Source organism: Aaosphaeria arxii, assembly GCF_010015735.1.
Source record: "Aaosphaeria arxii CBS 175.79 unplaced genomic scaffold BU24scaffold_10, whole genome shotgun sequence".
NCBI classification, from domain to species: domain Eukaryota; kingdom Fungi; phylum Ascomycota; class Dothideomycetes; order Pleosporales; genus Aaosphaeria; species Aaosphaeria arxii.
This window is the reverse complement of record NW_022983483.1, coordinates 29,471-46,967: the sequence shown is the minus strand read 5'-3', so window position 1 is coordinate 46,967 and position 17,497 is coordinate 29,471. Positions and strand designations below refer to the sequence as shown.

The 17,497-nt window shown below is 49.5% G+C and overlaps 7 protein-coding genes across 7 annotated transcripts; 4 read left to right on the top strand and 3 right to left on the bottom strand.

Moving 5' to 3' along the window:
* Positions 1–221: 221 nt before the first annotated feature.
* BU24DRAFT_426928 (uncharacterized protein) lies at positions 222–2,978 on the bottom strand. Its single transcript, XM_033529091.1, has 3 exons — positions 2,411–2,978; positions 2,179–2,351; positions 222–2,131 (listed from the first exon to the last, which is right to left on the bottom strand). The coding sequence occupies exons 1-3, from the start codon at positions 2,669–2,671 to the stop codon at positions 289–291; spliced, it is 2,277 nt and encodes a 758-aa protein (XP_033379052.1). The 5' UTR covers positions 2,672–2,978; the 3' UTR covers positions 222–288.
* A 1,411-nt stretch (positions 2,979–4,389) lies between these two features.
* On the top strand, positions 4,390–6,868 carry BU24DRAFT_413440 (cysteine proteinase; the record flags this gene model as incomplete). Its single annotated transcript, XM_033526157.1, has 2 exons — positions 4,390–5,487; positions 5,540–6,868. The coding sequence occupies 2 exons, from the start codon at positions 4,390–4,392 to the stop codon at positions 6,866–6,868; spliced, it is 2,427 nt and encodes an 808-aa protein (XP_033379051.1).
* Positions 6,869–7,224: 356 nt separating this feature from the next.
* Positions 7,225–8,917, bottom strand: BU24DRAFT_426925 (alpha/beta-hydrolase). The gene is made up of 6 exons (XM_033529090.1): positions 8,816–8,917; positions 8,684–8,757; positions 8,542–8,625; positions 8,068–8,219; positions 7,605–7,968; positions 7,225–7,529 (listed from the first exon to the last, which is right to left on the bottom strand). The coding sequence occupies exons 2-6, from the start codon at positions 8,736–8,738 to the stop codon at positions 7,375–7,377; spliced, it is 810 nt and encodes a 269-aa protein (XP_033379050.1). The 5' UTR covers positions 8,739–8,757; positions 8,816–8,917; the 3' UTR covers positions 7,225–7,374.
* A 167-nt stretch (positions 8,918–9,084) lies between these two features.
* Positions 9,085–10,707, bottom strand: BU24DRAFT_426924 (Ketosamine-3-kinase). The gene is made up of 2 exons (XM_033529089.1): positions 10,281–10,707; positions 9,085–10,197 (listed from the first exon to the last, which is right to left on the bottom strand). Exons 1-2 carry the CDS (start codon positions 10,465–10,467, stop codon positions 9,395–9,397), a joined length of 990 nt encoding a protein of 329 aa, XP_033379049.1. The 5' UTR covers positions 10,468–10,707; the 3' UTR covers positions 9,085–9,394.
* BU24DRAFT_426923 (uncharacterized protein) lies at positions 10,658–12,209 on the top strand. The gene is made up of 2 exons (XM_033529088.1): positions 10,658–11,963; positions 12,018–12,209. Exons 1-2 carry the CDS (start codon positions 11,141–11,143, stop codon positions 12,071–12,073), a joined length of 879 nt encoding a protein of 292 aa, XP_033379048.1. The 5' UTR covers positions 10,658–11,140; the 3' UTR covers positions 12,074–12,209.
* An 806-nt stretch (positions 12,210–13,015) lies between these two features.
* Positions 13,016–14,389, top strand: BU24DRAFT_454298 (uncharacterized protein; the record flags this gene model as incomplete). The annotated part of the gene is made up of 2 exons (XM_033531306.1): positions 13,016–13,469; positions 13,539–14,389. The coding sequence occupies exons 1-2, from the start codon at positions 13,190–13,192 to the stop codon at positions 14,387–14,389; spliced, it is 1,131 nt and encodes a 376-aa protein (XP_033379047.1). The 5' UTR covers positions 13,016–13,189.
* A 2,487-nt stretch (positions 14,390–16,876) lies between these two features.
* Positions 16,877–17,492, top strand: BU24DRAFT_398664 (carbohydrate-binding module family 13 protein; the record flags this gene model as incomplete). The annotated part of the gene is made up of 3 exons (XM_033525389.1): positions 16,877–17,141; positions 17,193–17,306; positions 17,356–17,492. 3 exons carry the CDS (start codon positions 16,877–16,879, stop codon positions 17,490–17,492), a joined length of 516 nt encoding a protein of 171 aa, XP_033379046.1.
* Positions 17,493–17,497: the final 5 nt, after the last annotated feature.

Genomic DNA, 17,497 nt, shown 5'->3' with positions numbered 1-17,497 from the left:
GCGGGCTGAGGTGAGTATAATCGGGGCGACGACGGGGAATGATGTCTATAATGGCGTCAGTGTGAATGTGTTTGACAGTGAGTTGCCTGCTGGACTGTCTCGTGTCTGTTCTAATCGGGAAAATGTACCCTAAAAGTCGTTGCGGTTCAATGAAGGGCGAACAATCAACAATTGGTGTGCGATCTTTTATGTCACTGCACAAGTACAATTAGTAAGTAGAACTGAGCAAGTATAATTGATCCATCTGCCATGTACAACTCATAAAGCGGATTATATAAGCAAGCCTTGCTATGCGCCTCTTCTAACATTTGTGCTCATCAGTGTGATTTTCTTTCCTTTCTTCTTCCTCCCTCCGCCTGGTGCTTTCTTGGCGGGTTCTCCTTCCTCCAGAGACATTGCTTGTGCCTGCGCAATCATGTCTTCTTCCTGCAAGAGATCCTTCTCCCAGCCCTGGAGCCATCCGTCGTCTGGGACTCCATGATCTTGTGGGCCTACAGTCGGAGAGCCTGACGATGCAACAGCTGCCGTGCCCCATACAGTACGCGGCGCTGAAGGACTGGTAGATGGTGATGCCAGGGAAGCGAAACCCTGGCCCCTACGGGGGGGCCATGGCGGAGATGTTGAAGCCGAGACAGCTTCATCCTCAGCTTCAGCCTGGGCTACTGCTTCTGCTGCATCATCTTGCATACTTCCTGATGCTAATGGCAAGAAATCGTCTGCTGTAAAGCGCTCAGATATGCTAGGTCGCTTCCTTCTCTGCGATGCAAATTCTGCATATTCTGCTTTCTCCGCTCGAATACGCGCCTTCTCTTCTCTTGTTTCCTTGTCCATATTTCTCTGTCGTCTCTTCTCAATCTCTGGCTTGAATCGCTCTAGTATCTCAGGTGCAACAGTATCGGTCCAGTCGCATTCTAAAAAGCTCACTTCGCACCCATAGGGTAGATGTGCCAGATATTTGGTACGCTTGCGCAGATCATCATCAACTACATGGCCAGTAGAAACACGCTCCACGCGTGGCAATATGGTGGAAGGGAAGGCGGCAAAATTGCCAAATGCAGATTTCAGAATCCGTATATCCAACGGCGAAAGATAGTAATGTAATAGCGCTTGATAGAAAAAGTACTCGGACGGAGTATGTTGATGATCGTGGTGTTGGCGATTGCGAATTTCAGCCAGTGTAGAGCCGATCCCATGACTAGCTCGCGACGAATGGGACGAGATGGACAATTTCCTGCTGTGTGGGGCATGGTCAGTAGGTTCTGGATCGGTTGCTGCAGCCGGAAGCAGGCAAGTCTCTGGTGCTGATGTCTGCATCTGAGGGGTGCTGTTTAGGCTTTGGCCTGGCCTAGTGGAGTTTTGGAGTGAGTACAGGTCCGGAGTGTCGGCCTGACTCTCGTTCAATACAATCGGTGCCCTCTTTGGCTTTGGTTCTGCCGGCTTGATCGGTATTTCCGGTGGGTTGCCCATTCCCTTCAGTTTCTCTTTTGCATCACGAATGGCACGCACAGCCTTCCGCATCCATTGTACATTGTCTTCGCCGAACATCAGCTCATCTTCTTTCTCCTGTTGCTCGAGGAAGACTATCTCAGCGTCATATTGGGAAAGCATGTAGTCCTCGCCTCCCCTCATGACTCTGGCATAGTCCATGACCTCCGCGGCGTAATGCCATGGGATGTCCTCGTCCATCCCCAGAGCGTCGGCCCCGTCCCTCGGCATAGCCAGCGTACTTCCAGCTGACCGCATCACTAGCCGAAGGACAACATCTCCACCCTCACGAGGAGGAGGCCCTTCTTGTCCGATGTACCATCGCACTGGCCTCGTTTCTGAGATGTAGATGGTATCGAAGCACAGGGGGCACTTCTTCGATCGTGCCCTTTTCTCCGGGGGTTTTCCTTCGTCCTCCGAGTGCATGTAGCGAATGAGGCAGGGCAAGCAAAATATGTGGCCACACCTTGCCATCCTCGGTGCCACCGGCGTCCCCAAGCAAATGGGGCATGAAGCGTCCTGGGACTCGGAGGATGCTAGTATTTGTAAGACCTGATCCCATTCCAGGTGAACGTCTGCGTCGACACTTTGGGCTCGATAGTCACCGCGCGGATCGACGATGAATCGGTAGTTTGCGTGAACGTATCTGCGACCAGTCAGAGAGGAGATTTCGCCGGTGGGTGGCGCACGCACCTCGCCTTGTCGACAGCGTGATATCCCGAGCCCAATCCCCAGGTAGGATTGCGGCGATAATTCCTTCCCCGATTATGTTGCTGGTGTGACTGGGGGCGGGGGGGAAGCTGGAAGTTCATGAGATGGGTGATGGAGGTCTGGCCCTTTCTACTGTTGAAGGGACGCATGGCGAGCTACATGCCATATCAGTCGAGAGCTCAGGTCGCAAGTACCTGCATGGTGGCCGACGTACCGACTCTGCAATAGCATCCTCATCCGCCTGACGAAATGCACGCCTGGAGCCCTTATGCTGCCTCTTGGCCAGCTGGTTGTTGCGGGGGAAGGATGAAGATCGTGACGAAGCCCCCGCTCCGAAGCTGCTACCTCCACCTCGGCGCTGTCCGTAGCTATCCCCTGTGGCGATTGAGTATGGTTGTGCCTGGGCTGGAGAGGGTTGCCCTGAAGGTGCGGCTGCTTTTGAGGAGGTCGAGATGGTTGGTGGGTTTGAAGACATGATACTGTCACCACCAACAGCGCTCGAGAATGGGCGATGACGATGTTGGTGGGAGACGGGCCGGGGCGGTAGGCGGGTTTAGAGGACCGTCTCTGACTGTATGAGAGAAGGGACACGGGTTCGGGCCGAGGAGGAAAAGGAGGAGGCTGCTGAGAAAGGGGTAAGACTATTATTATTGTGGAGGGGATAATCTTGCAAAGAAGAAAGAAAAGAAAAGAAAAGAATTGTGTACTCTGTAACGTAGGTAATGGGCGGGGATGGATGGAGAGAAAGGATGAGTTGACTAAATGGCAGGTGGATAGTTATGTTACGAGTACTTGTAGGTGGGTTTGGAGTCTTAGGACCATTAGGTACACCATACAGTACGGGAACGGAGTATACCTCCCAGGTACCTAGCTAGGCAAGGGTGCTTTAGCTGTCCAATATGTATACCTAGGTACCGACCTAAGTATGTACTCCGTAATTAGGGTTGACCTAGGCTCTAGCCACCAGGATATATCTACGAGGTACATGTCAGGTTGTCCTTTCAGAAAGGCACTATACTACGAGTACACATATCTCTCTTTTTCTCTCTTCTATGTGTGTGTATCTACATATGTATCTATCACTCGCTGAACTGCACTAATTACCTAGGTAGGGTAGGTACTTAGGTACCCACCCATGCAGTACGTAGTACACAAGTAGACAATCCCAAACCCAACCCTCTGCTATCAAACTTGTCTATGATATACGAGGTGAGCGAAGGCACTGTACATAGGAGTAGCACTATTGGGCAATCATAGTAACCTGGGAACGTTAGGCCGTTTGTTGGGAACTTACCCAGTAATCTATAGTATCACGTGATTCGAGATCATATTGACTTGCCGGGTAGTTATGGCGCTGTGTTTGTCATCTTACACAGACACAGACAGTAAAGTAACAAACCGGATGAGAGCTATTGTTGCATCCTCTGGTTAGTACTTGTATATTTCTAATACTAAAGGTGATCAGGAGCAGCCTACCTAGGTATCTACCTGGTAACTAAAGGTTGTACATGCACTAGTACCCGCATCCGCCGAGAGTATGCAACCGCTGACCCGACCGGAAACCCCCCCCCCCAGCAATAATTCTCTAAGTGTAACCACCACCACCTCCACCACCATCATCATCATCATCAACCACCTCCACCACAACCATAACCAACATCTCCACCACCACAACCTTGATCCTCCGCCTCACTTCCTCTTCATCTACAACCCTCCCCCTCTCCCCTTCTTTGCCTCCGCCTCCGCCACGCCCGCGCCCGCCATCCCCACTCATCGTCACTCCCTCGCGATCGCTTTGGATAAGCATTGCGTAGACGTTGCCCGTCAGACGTCTGCGCTTTTCGCAATCCCCTCCCCCGTTGCCTCACAAGTTGGTCGCTTGGTCGCTTGGCCGGCGCTGACTGTGACGGCAACATTGGACATCCAACGACCATGATGCCAGGCGCCCATATCCCGCCGACTGTGCCTCACCACCACCAAGGTAGGCGGCAAGGGGATCATCAATATCACTATCAACTTCCCCCTCAGACTCACTCGCCCGTCCACCATCACCACCATCACCACCATCACAATCCATACGCCGCTCAATACCATCCGCAGCATCACTATGGAGCTCCGCACGTAACGCCCTTCCCACAACAGGTCGCGCAATGGTATCAGCCCAACCCGTATCACCAACCTCACCAGTACGCTATGCCCCCTCGTCCCTTCCAGCCTCATGGCTCGCCGATCGTCGTCTCCTCTCATCCCCATGCCATGGTTCCTATGCCGCCCGTCAACCGCTCGCTTGGACAGACTCCCCCCATCGCCCACTCGCGGACGCCGCCCGTCATGAGGACCCAGACGCCTCAACCCGCACCCTCGACCCCATCGGTGACATCGCACACCCATGTCTCCTCACCGACGCCGCCTACCGATATGACAACTCCCACCCCTCCGCCTATCACGCCTTCCGGGCCTTCCTTTTCCGCCGCTCCTCCATCGCCCACTGAGACACATAGAATGCCATACTACCCTAAGCTGCCCTGGCTGTCTGTCCCTGATGAACCATTTCCGCCACGATCTGCTCGAAGAAGAAGGAAACGACGGACTCCGGTGTCTGCTGATGGGGATAGTACGGCATTTCCCTCGCGCGACGATGCCGCGGTCAAAACGGAAACAGAAGCGGAGGTGGATGCACAACAGTCTCCCACGGCGCGTGCAAGAGAATCGGATTCTTCTACCATCGCTGCTACCCCGGACGTGGATACGCCAACAACCTCCCAAGCCCCGTCAGAAGTTGAACTTGAATATGCACAAACACTCTCGGCATCGTCACCGAAGTCAACTCAACCGACCAAAGCACCAATCTCTTCACATACCCGAACTGCTACGATTCCTGCTATTCCTTTGGTCCCTATCAAATCAGCTAAAGCGCCGAGTGTCGGTTCTACGACCCAAAAATCAGCAAAATCGGTTGTGGTAGACAAGGAGGGACTCAAGAAGACGGAGGAAGTTGCAGCGACGCCCGCTGCGGAGAGCAATATTTCTGACGAAACCCCGAAAGCTTCTCCGCCGCCGAAACAACCTGTGAGCTCGTGGGCTGCGCTGCTGAGATCAAAAGCCAGTGCTGCAGCCGGCCAGACTCCTGTTCCTCCTCACGGCGTTATCGCCGCCAACGGTGCCCCCGCGTCGAAGGGAAATACCCTTTCCGACGTACTCGCATCTTTCTCTGTCAAGAACGACAAGAAGATCTCTTTTCTCGAGCCTCGCGGCCTTGTAAATTCTGGCAATCTGTGTTATATGAATTCTGTGAGTACAATGGATATCATCTACCAAGGCGACTGACTGATCCCTGGCCCAGATTCTTCAAGTATTGATTTTCTGCGTTCCATTCTTCGATCTCTTAGACAAGGTTGCACAGCGAGCAGTGCATAGCTTCAAAAGTGAGACCCCTCTAATCGATGCAATGATAATGTTCATGCGCGACTTCAAGGTCATCGACTCCGCAGAGTCGGCTGAGAAGCTTCGTATGCGCCTCAAGGACAACGAGCTGGAGCAGTATGGTGACCCGCTGTCTCCAGAGTATGTGTACGATGTAATCAAGCGCCTTCCTCGTTTTGATAATATGAAGCGTGGTTCTCAGGAGGACGCAGAGGAGTTCTTGGGTTTCTTGCTGGCTGGTCTACACGACGAATGCGCACACGTCATCAAGAGCGGACGGCGGCCATCCGTCTCAGCCGAAGCTCTTACATCCCCAAAGAGTGAACGTTCAGGCTCTGTCGACAGCGGGTGGCAGGAGGTCGGACCCAAGCAAAAGTCAGCAGTCACTCAATCGTCGGGCGCCATTGAGATTGAAACACCTCTGACCAAGATATTCGGCGGTAAGCTTCGTTCCGAATACAGGAAGCCTGGCGAGAAACCTTCCATTACACTCGAGCCATACCAGCCCCTGCAGCTGGACATCAGCTCACCTGCCATCAACAACATCTCGGATGCCCTCAAGGCCATGACCCATTTGGAGACGCTCGATGGATCCACCCGAGGTGCTCGCGCATCCACCAAGCAAGTGTTCATTGAATCACTGCCCCCGGTGCTGATCTTGCACCTCAAGCGTTTCCACTACGACGCCAACGGGCCTCAAAAGATTTGGAAGAAGATCGGATATCCACTCGATCTTGAGATCCCGAAGGATGTGTTCCCGCAGCACATGCGTGGCAGCTTCGGCGTTCGAGGGGGTCTTCCCCGCTATCGCCTTACTGCGGTCGTTTACCACCACGGGAAGAACGCCAGTGGTGGGCATTACACTGTCGATCTCCGTCGCCAGGAAGGCCGCGAATGGGTCCGGATGGACGATACCATCATCCGTCGTATTCGCCCTGAGGACGTTGCGGAGGGTGGTGCTGAGGAAGACCCCAAGGCCCTGGCTGCTGCTTTGGAGCAACACAAGCAGGACGCAAGCAAGGGCCGCAACTTCTATGAACTGGGGGGTGAGGAACAGGAGAGGAAGGATGGGGGAGGCTGGAGCAAAGTCAACGGTGTAGACAAAAAAGGTTCCGAGAAGAAGTGGAGCGCCATTGCCAACGGCACTGCTACCCCTCCGAGTGCTGGAAAGAGAACGCCGCTGCCGAAGGAGAATGTGCGGGACAACAAAGTGGCGTACATTCTCTTCTATCAGCGCGTTGAGGCTTGAAGAGGGAGCCATTAACGACTAAATCTTTAACACTATTTTTCCGTCATGTAAACCACTACATCCACCTCGGACTTGGCATTTGGGGGAGGAGATACAAAAGTTCTTTAAAGCGGCATTTGCATGCAAAAAGATGAGGATAGGGCTGGTGATGTGGATGAGAAAGTATGCACGGCGCCGCGTGATACGCTATTCCATCGGTCACAAAGCTGAAGCGGGATGGCAGAGAGAGACGGAGGGCCAAGGAGGTACTAGAGCACGATGATACCCATTCCATACCATGGCCTGGTGGTCATCAACTTTAGTAGAACAGCGGCGACACGAGATGAAGAAAAGCCATATATGTAATGAAAATCATAGTCACACACTACATGCTTAGATCTGTCGGTCCAGTGTTCCTTCTTTGAATGACATTTTCTAACCATTCTTATCTTGGACAGTGGCGCTGAGTTGTTGCGCTGAAGACTTGCCGGAAACTGAAGGTCTCGTGCACAGGAAAACCCATCTTCTTAACAAACATCCTCAACCTCGACGTCACCTCCATCCCTCGGGCCCAGATCTGAACGCAGCGTACGGTTGAATAACTCTTTGAGCATCTCGAAGCAGATTCCCGAGAGGGCAGGATCGTACCTGCCCTTGGAAAGCTCATCGCGGATGAAGGCATCTGAATAGCCGAACAAGGGTCAGCAGCAATGTCAAAAAAAAACTTATGAAGCAATGCAGTTGGGAAGGAACTCACGCTGCGCCCAAGCCGGCTCGAAAAACGTGAACCTGATCCCCTTCTCATGCAATGTCTTCCTAATTAAATCACGTCCAGCCGGGGGAACATGTGTATCCATCTTTCCAAAGATCATCGTCAACTCTCCCTTGATCTCGCCGCAACGTTCAAGGCTGTCGTCCTTCTTTCCCTCGCCCAACGTCGCGGAGTGAATATCTGTCGCAAAGTAGCACACAGCTGCCAAGATGCGCGGGTCCAAAGCGCAGCGAAAGGCAAGGTGACCGCCTAAGCACATGCCCGTCGTGCCAATGCGGCCAGTGCAGGTGGGGAGGGAACAAAGGAGGTCGATGGAGAGGGTGGCGTCTTCGTCGTAGGCAGAGACTTTCTGTGGGTGTCGAATTAGATGTGTGGTGGGTGGGGATAGGGCGCTTGGTGAGGCGGAGAATAGTTGATCGGCGAAGGTATTGTTCTGAGTTTACATTACCTTTGCAACTTTCCACTCATTCCCCTTGTCTGTTCCTGGGCCATCATAGGCTAGGGGTTCTGGGCCGGTGAACTCATGGTAGCTTGAAGGTGCAGCGACGATGTAGCCCTGTGATGCGATTTGGCGGCAAAATCGAGCGACGGGTCCGGTCACTGGAGGGAGGTTTTAGTGGAAGGTGTAATTGCAAAGTGATTTCTTTGCAGAGGTTCAGAGTAGGCTTCCAAGTTGTATTTAGTGCAAACAAGACATAGTGACGATCTATGAATTGAATGGATGCAAAAAAGCTAAGTAGTAGAAAGGGTGCTGATGAATCACGTAGGAGGTGCATTTGTGTCGATTGCTGAGACGAAGGGCAAGGAAAGGAAGAATAGATCAAATGATGGAAAAAGAAAAGAAAGAACATAGAGAAACAATTCAGCAAGGCGAGAAAATGATGGACCATATCTGCAAACGAATAGGAGTGGAGGCACCTACCTTGATATATTTCGCTGAATACCACCACACCGGGAAACTTGGCCTTAGGATAATTTGCGATGGTCGGATGGAATAGAAATATTCCTATCATGCCATTGTGAGTCCAGAACTACGACGAGAGTGTACTTCAATTGGAGCTCACTCATGTCATTCCCTGCTACGGTGGGTACATCTCGATGAGATTCTTCGATAAGCATTTTGGCACGATGAGGTGTTCTTTGAACTTGGTTAGCATGTGTGTACAGATATGTATGCGAATGCCAACAATGAATACCTTTTTTCTCCGTAGATGAGATACTGCTTGTTCAGATTCTCTTAAAGGGAGAGAGACGGGGGGAGACAGTAGAAGATTGATGGAGGATGGAGGGTGGATCTGAAGATGGAAAGATATACGAGTAGGACTGTGGAGGGGAGGGGTACACTAAGTCCACATGAACTATGGGTGTTTAGACTATTGACTAATTCAGAACAAGTTGAATTGAAATGAATCCTCCAATCAGTAACGGTATTAATGTTTGATAGATAATTAGTAATCAAATTTACCACTAAAGTTAATCACCAGTTCTGCTCCTACTCCTATCTTAGATAGGTAGTCTGGTAGGTAGGGAATACTCATATAGTAGGTGAATACCTCCCAGTCACTTATAACGATTCTCTAGCCATTCAAACCAAATACTGTGCGCTATGGATACCTCAAGACTTAAGTGCACCACCTGCTCTGAGGACGACTAAGAATTACTCATACAAGGTACTAACTAAATACCCTCGTACCATTTAGTCAGATCATCAAATAGCGACTCGTACTTGAAACTACTCACTCGTACTCATGATTACCCGCAAGTGCCTAATTCACCTAATCTTTTCCATACTTTTGCACCAGACTCTTCATGATAGCGATGGCTCCCGATCTATAACCGCCGCCAAATATAGCATGATGATTGAGGTGGTGGTACAACTCGTACAGTCGCACCCGATCCTCATATTCTTCCACAGGTTCCGTTCTGGGGCAGATCTGATGATATTCGTCGAGAAAACTTCCGCCGAAACCACCAAACATTTTCATAATACCTAGTTCAAACTCGCTATGCGCATAACATGCGCTTGAGTCGTATACAACAGGCTCAGGGTCTCCTCCCCGCGAATCGAGTATTCCGAAGCCCGCGTTGCCGCTCCAAAGATCTCCATGAACCACGACCGGGACCACACCTTTCCCTCCATTGAGGTGGTCATCCCCGAGAAGCCTCGGGACAACTTTGGATGCCGTGGCTTCGACAAGCGCGCTTAGGTCCTGGTCTGGTCCATTTGACTCCTCGGACCGTCGCAAGATAAACCGCAGTCGATTTTCAGCGTAAAATTCAGCCCAGGAACTTTGATAGCTGTTATCCTGAGGAGTATCACCACAACACGTCGTGGCTGGGAATCCAAATACGGGTTTGCTATAGCCTTCCGGTATGGGCGCAGGCGTAGTGTGCAATTCCCCCAGCTTGGACGCGAGGGAACGACCGCACGCTTTTGTTGCTGCGCAAGGTTTAAGATTGAGGTAATCAGTCACTAGAAAGTATGTCGATGGCTGGCCAGAGAATTGACCATGGCCGAACGACTGTGGGGCTAACGAAGGCACGACGGCGTGCAATGCCTCGAGGGATGCATGCTCCCCTACACTTTCCAATCAGATACTTGGCCCGGTTTTCGATTGTCTTCGTTGTAAAGGAGAGGCAATGGGGCTTCAAAATACCTACCTTCAAACATCATCGCCGCATCTTTCCCTCTCCCAGTCTTCATGAAATAGGACCTTTTTGAGCCATCTTTGAGCTTTGTCACAATCTTGTATGTTGAAGCCGAACTACAACCACCTCCGCCGGCGGAGGATGCGCTGGTGTTTTCAGAGTCAAGCTTCAGAAGCTCTACAACTGCAGGGTCAAGCATTATGCTAATACCTCGTATTTCTTGCACATGACAGAAAGAGTCTCGGGGTATTCACCAGAGCCTTTCCAGCGATTTAGAAGCTCAAGATGTATCGAGAAAAGGGAGTAGTGAGAATAGTGGAGGTACCTATAGGTAGGTGTAGGCGGGTGGTTACTAGCCAAAGGAATGGTGACGTAATTGGGGGGCCGTAGGTACCTATACCTACTAGCACTCTAGGTACCTATCTAGGTACCTGGAACTCAAGGTAACTACCTACTCACACATTAACTATAGCTGGAGGTACTCGTAGCCCTCCCTCACCTACCGTGCCAGCCTTGCGCATCTAATCTCCCTCTCTCTCTCTCCCTCCAAGAATGCGTACCTCATTATTGTGTTCTACCCCTTGTCCATACGAGTTATCGTGATTCTGGTCGTGATCTTGACAAAGCCAAAGCTACGCCAAGATTGATCCTTCCCCTCCAAGCAATAATGGCAACCTTTGCCTCATTTAGGATACAAACATGGCCGAGCCTCTCTTCTCTGCCGTGACCTGTATAAGCGATCTTCCCAACTTCGCTTCACCGGAAAATCGCTAGCCGTGCCGGATCCGACTATTATAAAAGTATCTCCTTCGCCTTGCATCGAGTTCACTACTACACACAGTAAGGTTCTACCGGTATCAGGCCATGTCACCATGTCCGCGCACCTACAACCAAGGCAATGGCAGCCTCCAGCATACGAGCACACAACGAAGGATATTTCAAAGCCATCCGAACCTAGCGCCAGCACAAATCTCACCTTTGTCTTGATTGGCAACCGCATATTCGCGACTGACAATCCCTCTCGGACGCTATACCACCTTTCCTCAGATACCTTAAGCGGCAAACACAAGGTGATAAGTATCGAAAAATGCATATACAAGATAAAGGATGTCGAGCCACCGCGGTATGAAGATATTGAAAGCGCAGTGTCACTCGATGATGACACCAAAGGTGCGAGATCTACAACATCCAGTCCAGTGAAGTCCGAAGGAAAATTATCTTTGCTGGATGTTGGTTCTGCGTCCCCCCTCGATCATGCTCCACGCGTGACATACCACCGCACAGAGATATATACCATCAAGAAGCCTTGGATGCAGACGATAGGTGACACCGTCGTGCTTGAAGGGGCGAGGAAGCAGTCATTCAAATCCGCGTATCTGGTTTCGCTTCCAACGCAATCCTCATGGAGAGTTTGTACAAGTAATGAGGTTTGGAACCCTGGGAAACTAGCCGACACAGTGGAGGTGTGGAAAATAGAGAAGAAAAGCGGTGCATGGACTTGGAAATCAAAGAATAAGGAGATTCTGAGCCTGGAAAACAATGTTGTATCACAAACAAATGATAACAACGAACGTAACATGAAAGTTGTTGGAAAAGTGAACGAGTGCGAGATGGATCTCCTGGTGTCATCTTGGGTCGCAAGGATTGCCTTCGAAGCGTGGAAGATGGATCAAGAGCCAATGAGCTTTTCAAAATGTACGTTTTCGATGTTTCCGCATCAGGTTTTAACATGTATCTGATTTGGGGCAGTCCGACGACTAATTTCGAATCACGGGAGTGCAAGAGCGCCAGGCATCTATGGCTGAGGTTATGTCGAATTTCGTTCCGATAGGAGCAGCAACGTTCTACCGGCTACCGGCTATGCTGTTAATCTAATTTGCGATTCGATGTATGTTTTCAGGATCACATCAAATCTAGAAGTTGGCTTTCTCTTGTTTGCCGATAATGCCTCGTTCTTCTGTTCTCCGATTGTATCTAACTAAGGTTGCACGGACTCAGTAACAGTCTCGATGGTACCATCCTCGTGCTCAGCTTCTAGCGAGTGGTCGTAAAACACCCAGTCCTTTCCCGGACCATCAAGCGAACCACCTGTAGATATCTACAACAGAGGTTGAGAAATGCTACAACCCAGCATACTAATGCTGGGCATGTTTTAACATGGCTCGTAAAAGTCCTTTAGTGAAACGCGGCTGTTGGCTTGCCCAATTCGCGACATACGGGTTAGAACATTCAGGTTTCTCTGATGCTAACACACTAAAAGTACCATGGTGTATAATTACCTAAGTACGCATGACTAGATATGTATTCGTTTTTATTTTAGAAGCTGTGGATTCTAGAAGTACTGTTGGCGCCGCCATGATTCAGACTTAGTAGTAGAATTAGATAGATTGACTGGGACGAACTTTTCCGATCTCAATACAAAGAAGGTTCACAAACAACAATGGTCAATATATATGATTTCGAAGTCAATATTAGAACTAGCTTCGCTTTTACTACTGTTCAACAACTTATATCCGTGGAAGTTGCTGGGTAAAATTGGCCAATGATGCCCAAAGGCCAACGGGAACCTGGCTTTCTTTCAATTTGACTAGCATGTCATTTGTCGAGTTTTGAAGCACAGGCGACAGTTCTCTCAAGTGAGTCCGTGGTTGACTCTTCGGTGCTCGGTGCAGCGTAATGATCCGTTGCTACCTAGTCATAGTGTGTAGTTGGTCACGGTTGTCCGTTCACCTACTCAAACTTTGGCTTGGATCGTAATCTTTGTTATTCAGGAATTCAACGTCTGGCACAAAAGTTGGTCTATTCGACTATTACCATATCATCTTACACTCCGAGCCCGATTATCATAGCCAGCTGTTTTCATTCATCTACTGCTTGGCTTTCTACGAGCGCGTACGCCGTTCAAGCATCTACAACTACACATGCCTTCAAGGCGTTCAAATCCGACAATGAAATCACCTGGTCTATCACCTATGTACCCAATACAGACAGACCCGACCCGCAAACTCCGACACATCCTAATGCGACAGGAAATGTTGGACAGTGATAACTTTTGGCAGAGGCGCAAAGCCAGCGCTATACACGACTCTAATATCACGGAATCTGCCACGTACCTTCGCGAACGTTCTCAGAGTGCTACGAGGCCGTCAAAACAATCGATGGAGCCTCTTCCAGATTGTTATACATTGCTGCCCTTCTTAAGTATTAATTACCCTATCCCATAAGCATCATTCTCCTTTTACCTCGACCGGTCTAACTGAACAAATACAGCAACTAAGGAACTATGGGATCAGCACCTGTCTAGCCCTACACGCGAGACACAAGATATTGTCTCTAAATTCTGCCGGACCGTCCGCGAACGCTATCTCACTACAAATCGAAAATCGCTCAATCAACGTCCGGTCAACAGATGTACCTTCGCACCGTATAACTGTGGGAGAACAGAAGTGATCATGGAGAATAGAAGACAGAAGATTTGCCCCTTTCAAATATCCGGGCAGATTGAGCCAGTGATGCCCAATCTTGGATTCGTCGGGGAAGACGCCAGTCTATTCAAAGACATGCAGCGCATAAAAGCTCGGCCACCAAGCCGGGTTTTGTACAAAGCAGAAGAGTGCAGTGATGACGCAAAGAAGTGCTCTCATTCTCTAGACACAAAGTCTCTTCCTGTAAACGATCAACCCCATCTCTTCGAAGCACAATACATTGGCCCTATCGCACGCCCAGATGTTTCGTCGAATCCACCTTTGCAACTACCGCCATCACTAGAGGGGGCCAATGCACAGAACACTCAGCCGGTACTTCAAGGCCTCGGAACAAATTCGACTCCGATTTGGCAAATATACAGCCAGAATCGTACACATGATGCGCCTCGAATATCATTCCCAAGTCAAGCTCAGCCTGCAGCCACTCGTAGACAAGATAATAAAATTACCTTTACGGACACACGCAGTTTCGATATCTGGCATCGATCCCAGAAACGGCAACCACGAGCCTACCATCCTAATCTAAAATTTACACAGGCACTGAATGTTACTCACGATACCAATGCATTAAATCCAAATGACTGTAACGTACGTGCAGAGCGAGAACACGAACGACCCACCGACGACAAGCCCTGATTTCTGCCGATCTTCTATGAGCATTGCGACAAAGGAGGTGTTCGGTTCAAAGCCAATTTAGCGCTGCCAGTGAATGCCCGACTCGTCGATTCTTACTTCTGTTTGTATAGTACGACTTGATTGTCCTGCATGCCTCTGGAACGTTTAGAAGAAGGGATTACTTCATCTTAGTGCAACCAGAAAGGTCGTCAAGCCGCCCATGATGTCGCAGTGTATACAAGCTGCTCGTAGCACAACATTCAATCATGAGTGTTCTTGCAAGGGCAGGCTCAGAGGGGCTATTTTTACACTGATAGGGCAAATCCGATGGTTCTTGGAATTTGCCACGTCTCTAGCTGCCTGTTCGGATACCTGCTTTGCTCGTTGTTGATATGCATCCCAGCTATGCTATGTATCTTCGGTAGTAATCAGCAATACGCTCATGAATCAGTACACCTCACACTTTTATCTCATGAAAATAATAGGATTTGCTAGCAAGTTGTTCTGATCATGTTCCTAATGTAGTAGTGCGGATGAGTACGGACGAATAATCACCTGTTTTTATGCAACTATCCTTTTCAGAGGGGAAAAGATTTCATGATTCTAGGGAGAACGGGGGTTCAATTCAAAGCCAGTCCATCTTCACCGATTTTACAAAAGCAACGGGACTGGCGTAGAGAACGGACGAGGAGTGGAGTCTTTCATGGCTATATTTCAGGCATCTGTACGAACATGGCAATGACTCTGATGCAATCCTCGCAGACATGTCACGATGTTACATAAATCCAGTTCTCTTGCACACGTGGTAACTAAGTGTCACCAGGATTATCTTTCACTTAGGCAGACCACTAGTACGTGATAGTCGTGACTGTCCACGGGACCCATTGCGTACCACAGGTTCAAGGTTCAAGGGGTGCTCGGAATAAATATAGCGGAATCCCTCTATGCAATCAGGAATTCATAATATCGAACTGCCTCGCTATTCTGCTATTTCCTAGTGTACTCCGTACACGTACCGCTATTTCAGTGTGTGTGGGTCATAGACATAAAGACTCCAGAGGACGGGGTCGTGACGCTGCAGCAGGAGGTGTTGACTCGCATTCCAATTGAATCGCAGAGTAAAGCGTTCCATATACGGATTCGAAAGATGGATGGTGGCAAATTAGACTTCTTCAGATGCATGGTACGACTACATCCGTTTGAAATGCACAAAAGAAAAGAATCTATCAGGCTGGCGATGGTCTGCACTTTCAGGGGGATCAATTCTAGCCGGCGCAGGTGGTGAGACCAGGTAATCACTGATCACTTAAATACCGTCGGCATCAGCAATTACGAGGGCATATGCAAGATGTCACAAGATCTCTGTAAACTTAAAGCGTGTAGCTGCCCAGACATCAAAGTCTCTGCATTGGGAACGAAGGCTACACGGCCATACAATTCCAGTACGCAAGAAACGAACCGTCTTCTAGATACATGGTGATTGACTTTCTTACCAGGCAAATCACAGACCGGGGCAGTATGCGAGATTGAATACTCACAAGTCAAAGAAATATAGTTATACGAATGAACAGAGCGGCTGGACTATTGAGGGAGCGAGTTCGCTCCCGAAAGATGCGAGAAAAGAAGCAAGATGAATCCATTCCGGTTGCTGCCGTCCCATTTCGCAGCGAGATCCGATCATGTTTATCAGAAGGATCAGAAAAGCACATCCTTGTGGAGATGAATGTGCATCAAATAGAAGCAGCTCGTACGGCCCCGCAAAGCTTGATCCCACAACAGGCACGCCACGCATTGTGCATGCTAATCTTGTAATGTGGGCATTACGGATCTACTCATCAGAGAAAAATGAAATTCACAGCAATGGCTGGATCCTACCTACGTCTTTTGCCGATTATGCAGAACCGGTGGTTTTACCCAGCAACCGTATAAACTACCCACTGATTATTTGAGAGTTCCCAATCGTTCATTTGACAGCCAGATCATCATTGTATATGTTACTCGGTAGAGCTAGTCCACTTTATTAAATTATCTCCCAGTCCTCCGGCAGACGAAAACCCCGGCAAATGCCGGAGATATTTAGCAGAACGCTGAATCCCACGAAATTATTGTTCAGCTGGCAATGCTCTACGGAACTTCCGTCACATTAGCAGTCTATGTAGAATTCTTACAGGCAACCTACACATTGATTCTGTTCTTCTATCCTTCTGCAGGTGACCATGGTAGGAAAGGAATGAACATGTCAGGTTTCCAGCTTGCATTATGACTAGAAACACCTGCCCTCTGTTCTCGGGTTTGTCATCAATTAAATGGCTGCTCAAGCCTCGCAATATATTCACTACTCAAGAGCAAATGAAGGTGCACGTACAGCAAGGCCAGTGCCCGGTAGTTAGATCTTGCAGCCGTATTGCTCCCATTTAAATAGCACCAGTGCCCGTCTATCGACAAAATTGTTATCGCTTGATCCAGACGCTCTTATACAGCTACGATATCACACGTACGACAGGCGAGATGCTAACAGCTGCCCTTTTCATCCTCTCGGTCGCAGGGCTGGGTCTCTCGCAGGCGCCAGAAGGCTATCGCACTGTCTATATCACCTCGATGGTAGACACCAAATATGTTGTCGTCCCAGCTGCCCCATCACCTCCAAAGAGTGGCAATACCGTTGTTGTGCAAACACTCAACAACAAACCAGAACAACAGTGGTATCTCAAGGCTGATGCAAGCAAGATTCAACTGGCTGCCACGCAATTGTGCCTTGATGCAGGAGAAAAGAGTAGAGCGCCCAGTGTCAATTTTACAAAGAGGCACTAATGAGTATCTACAGGTAACTGGAAGGACATGGGAAAGATTTGGTTGAAAGATTGTTCCGATACTGTTGAAGGCCAGCAGTGGAATGTCATGGCCGATGGACGAATTGCCCTAGTCAAGTCGAGCCCTCGTAAGAAATATACAAGCGCAATCATAGATCAAGGTTAACCTTTAGACAGAGCAATGTATTGACCTCCAGTATATGAGAGCTACCCCTAACAATCCTGTTGGGCTGTATGCTTGCGCAGGACTTGGAAATACTGGAGCAAAGGATAAGGGTATTAATTGGCCACTTGTAAATGCTACTACAGTCTAAGGGTA

Coding starts and splice junctions, on each gene's coding strand:
- BU24DRAFT_426928 (XM_033529091.1), bottom strand. CDS start 2,671: ATGTCTTCAAACCCACCAACCATCTCGACCTCCTCAAAAGCAGCCGCA. Junction 2,352..2,410: donor AGGATGCTATTGCAGAGTCG/GTACGTCGGCCA, acceptor TATGGCATGTAG/CTCGCCATGCGTCCCTTCAA. Junction 2,132..2,178: donor CACGCTGTCGACAAGGCGAG/GTGCGTGCGCCA, acceptor GACTGGTCGCAG/ATACGTTCACGCAAACTACC.
- BU24DRAFT_426925 (XM_033529090.1), bottom strand. CDS start 8,738: ATGCTTATCGAAGAATCTCATCGAGATGTACCCACCGTAGCAGGGAAT. Junction 8,220..8,541: donor ATTCAGCGAAATATATCAAG/GTAGGTGCCTCC, acceptor ACCTCCCTCCAG/TGACCGGACCCGTCGCTCGA. Junction 7,969..8,067: donor ATGAGTGGAAAGTTGCAAAG/GTAATGTAAACT, acceptor CGACACCCACAG/AAAGTCTCTGCCTACGACGA.
- BU24DRAFT_426924 (XM_033529089.1), bottom strand. CDS start 10,467: ATGCTTGACCCTGCAGTTGTAGAGCTTCTGAAGCTTGACTCTGAAAAC. Junction 10,198..10,280: donor TGCGGCGATGATGTTTGAAG/GTAGGTATTTTG, acceptor TGGAAAGTGTAG/GGGAGCATGCATCCCTCGAG.
- BU24DRAFT_426923 (XM_033529088.1), top strand. CDS start 11,141: ATGTCCGCGCACCTACAACCAAGGCAATGGCAGCCTCCAGCATACGAG. Junction 11,964..12,017: donor GCCAATGAGCTTTTCAAAAT/GTACGTTTTCGA, acceptor GATTTGGGGCAG/TCCGACGACTAATTTCGAAT.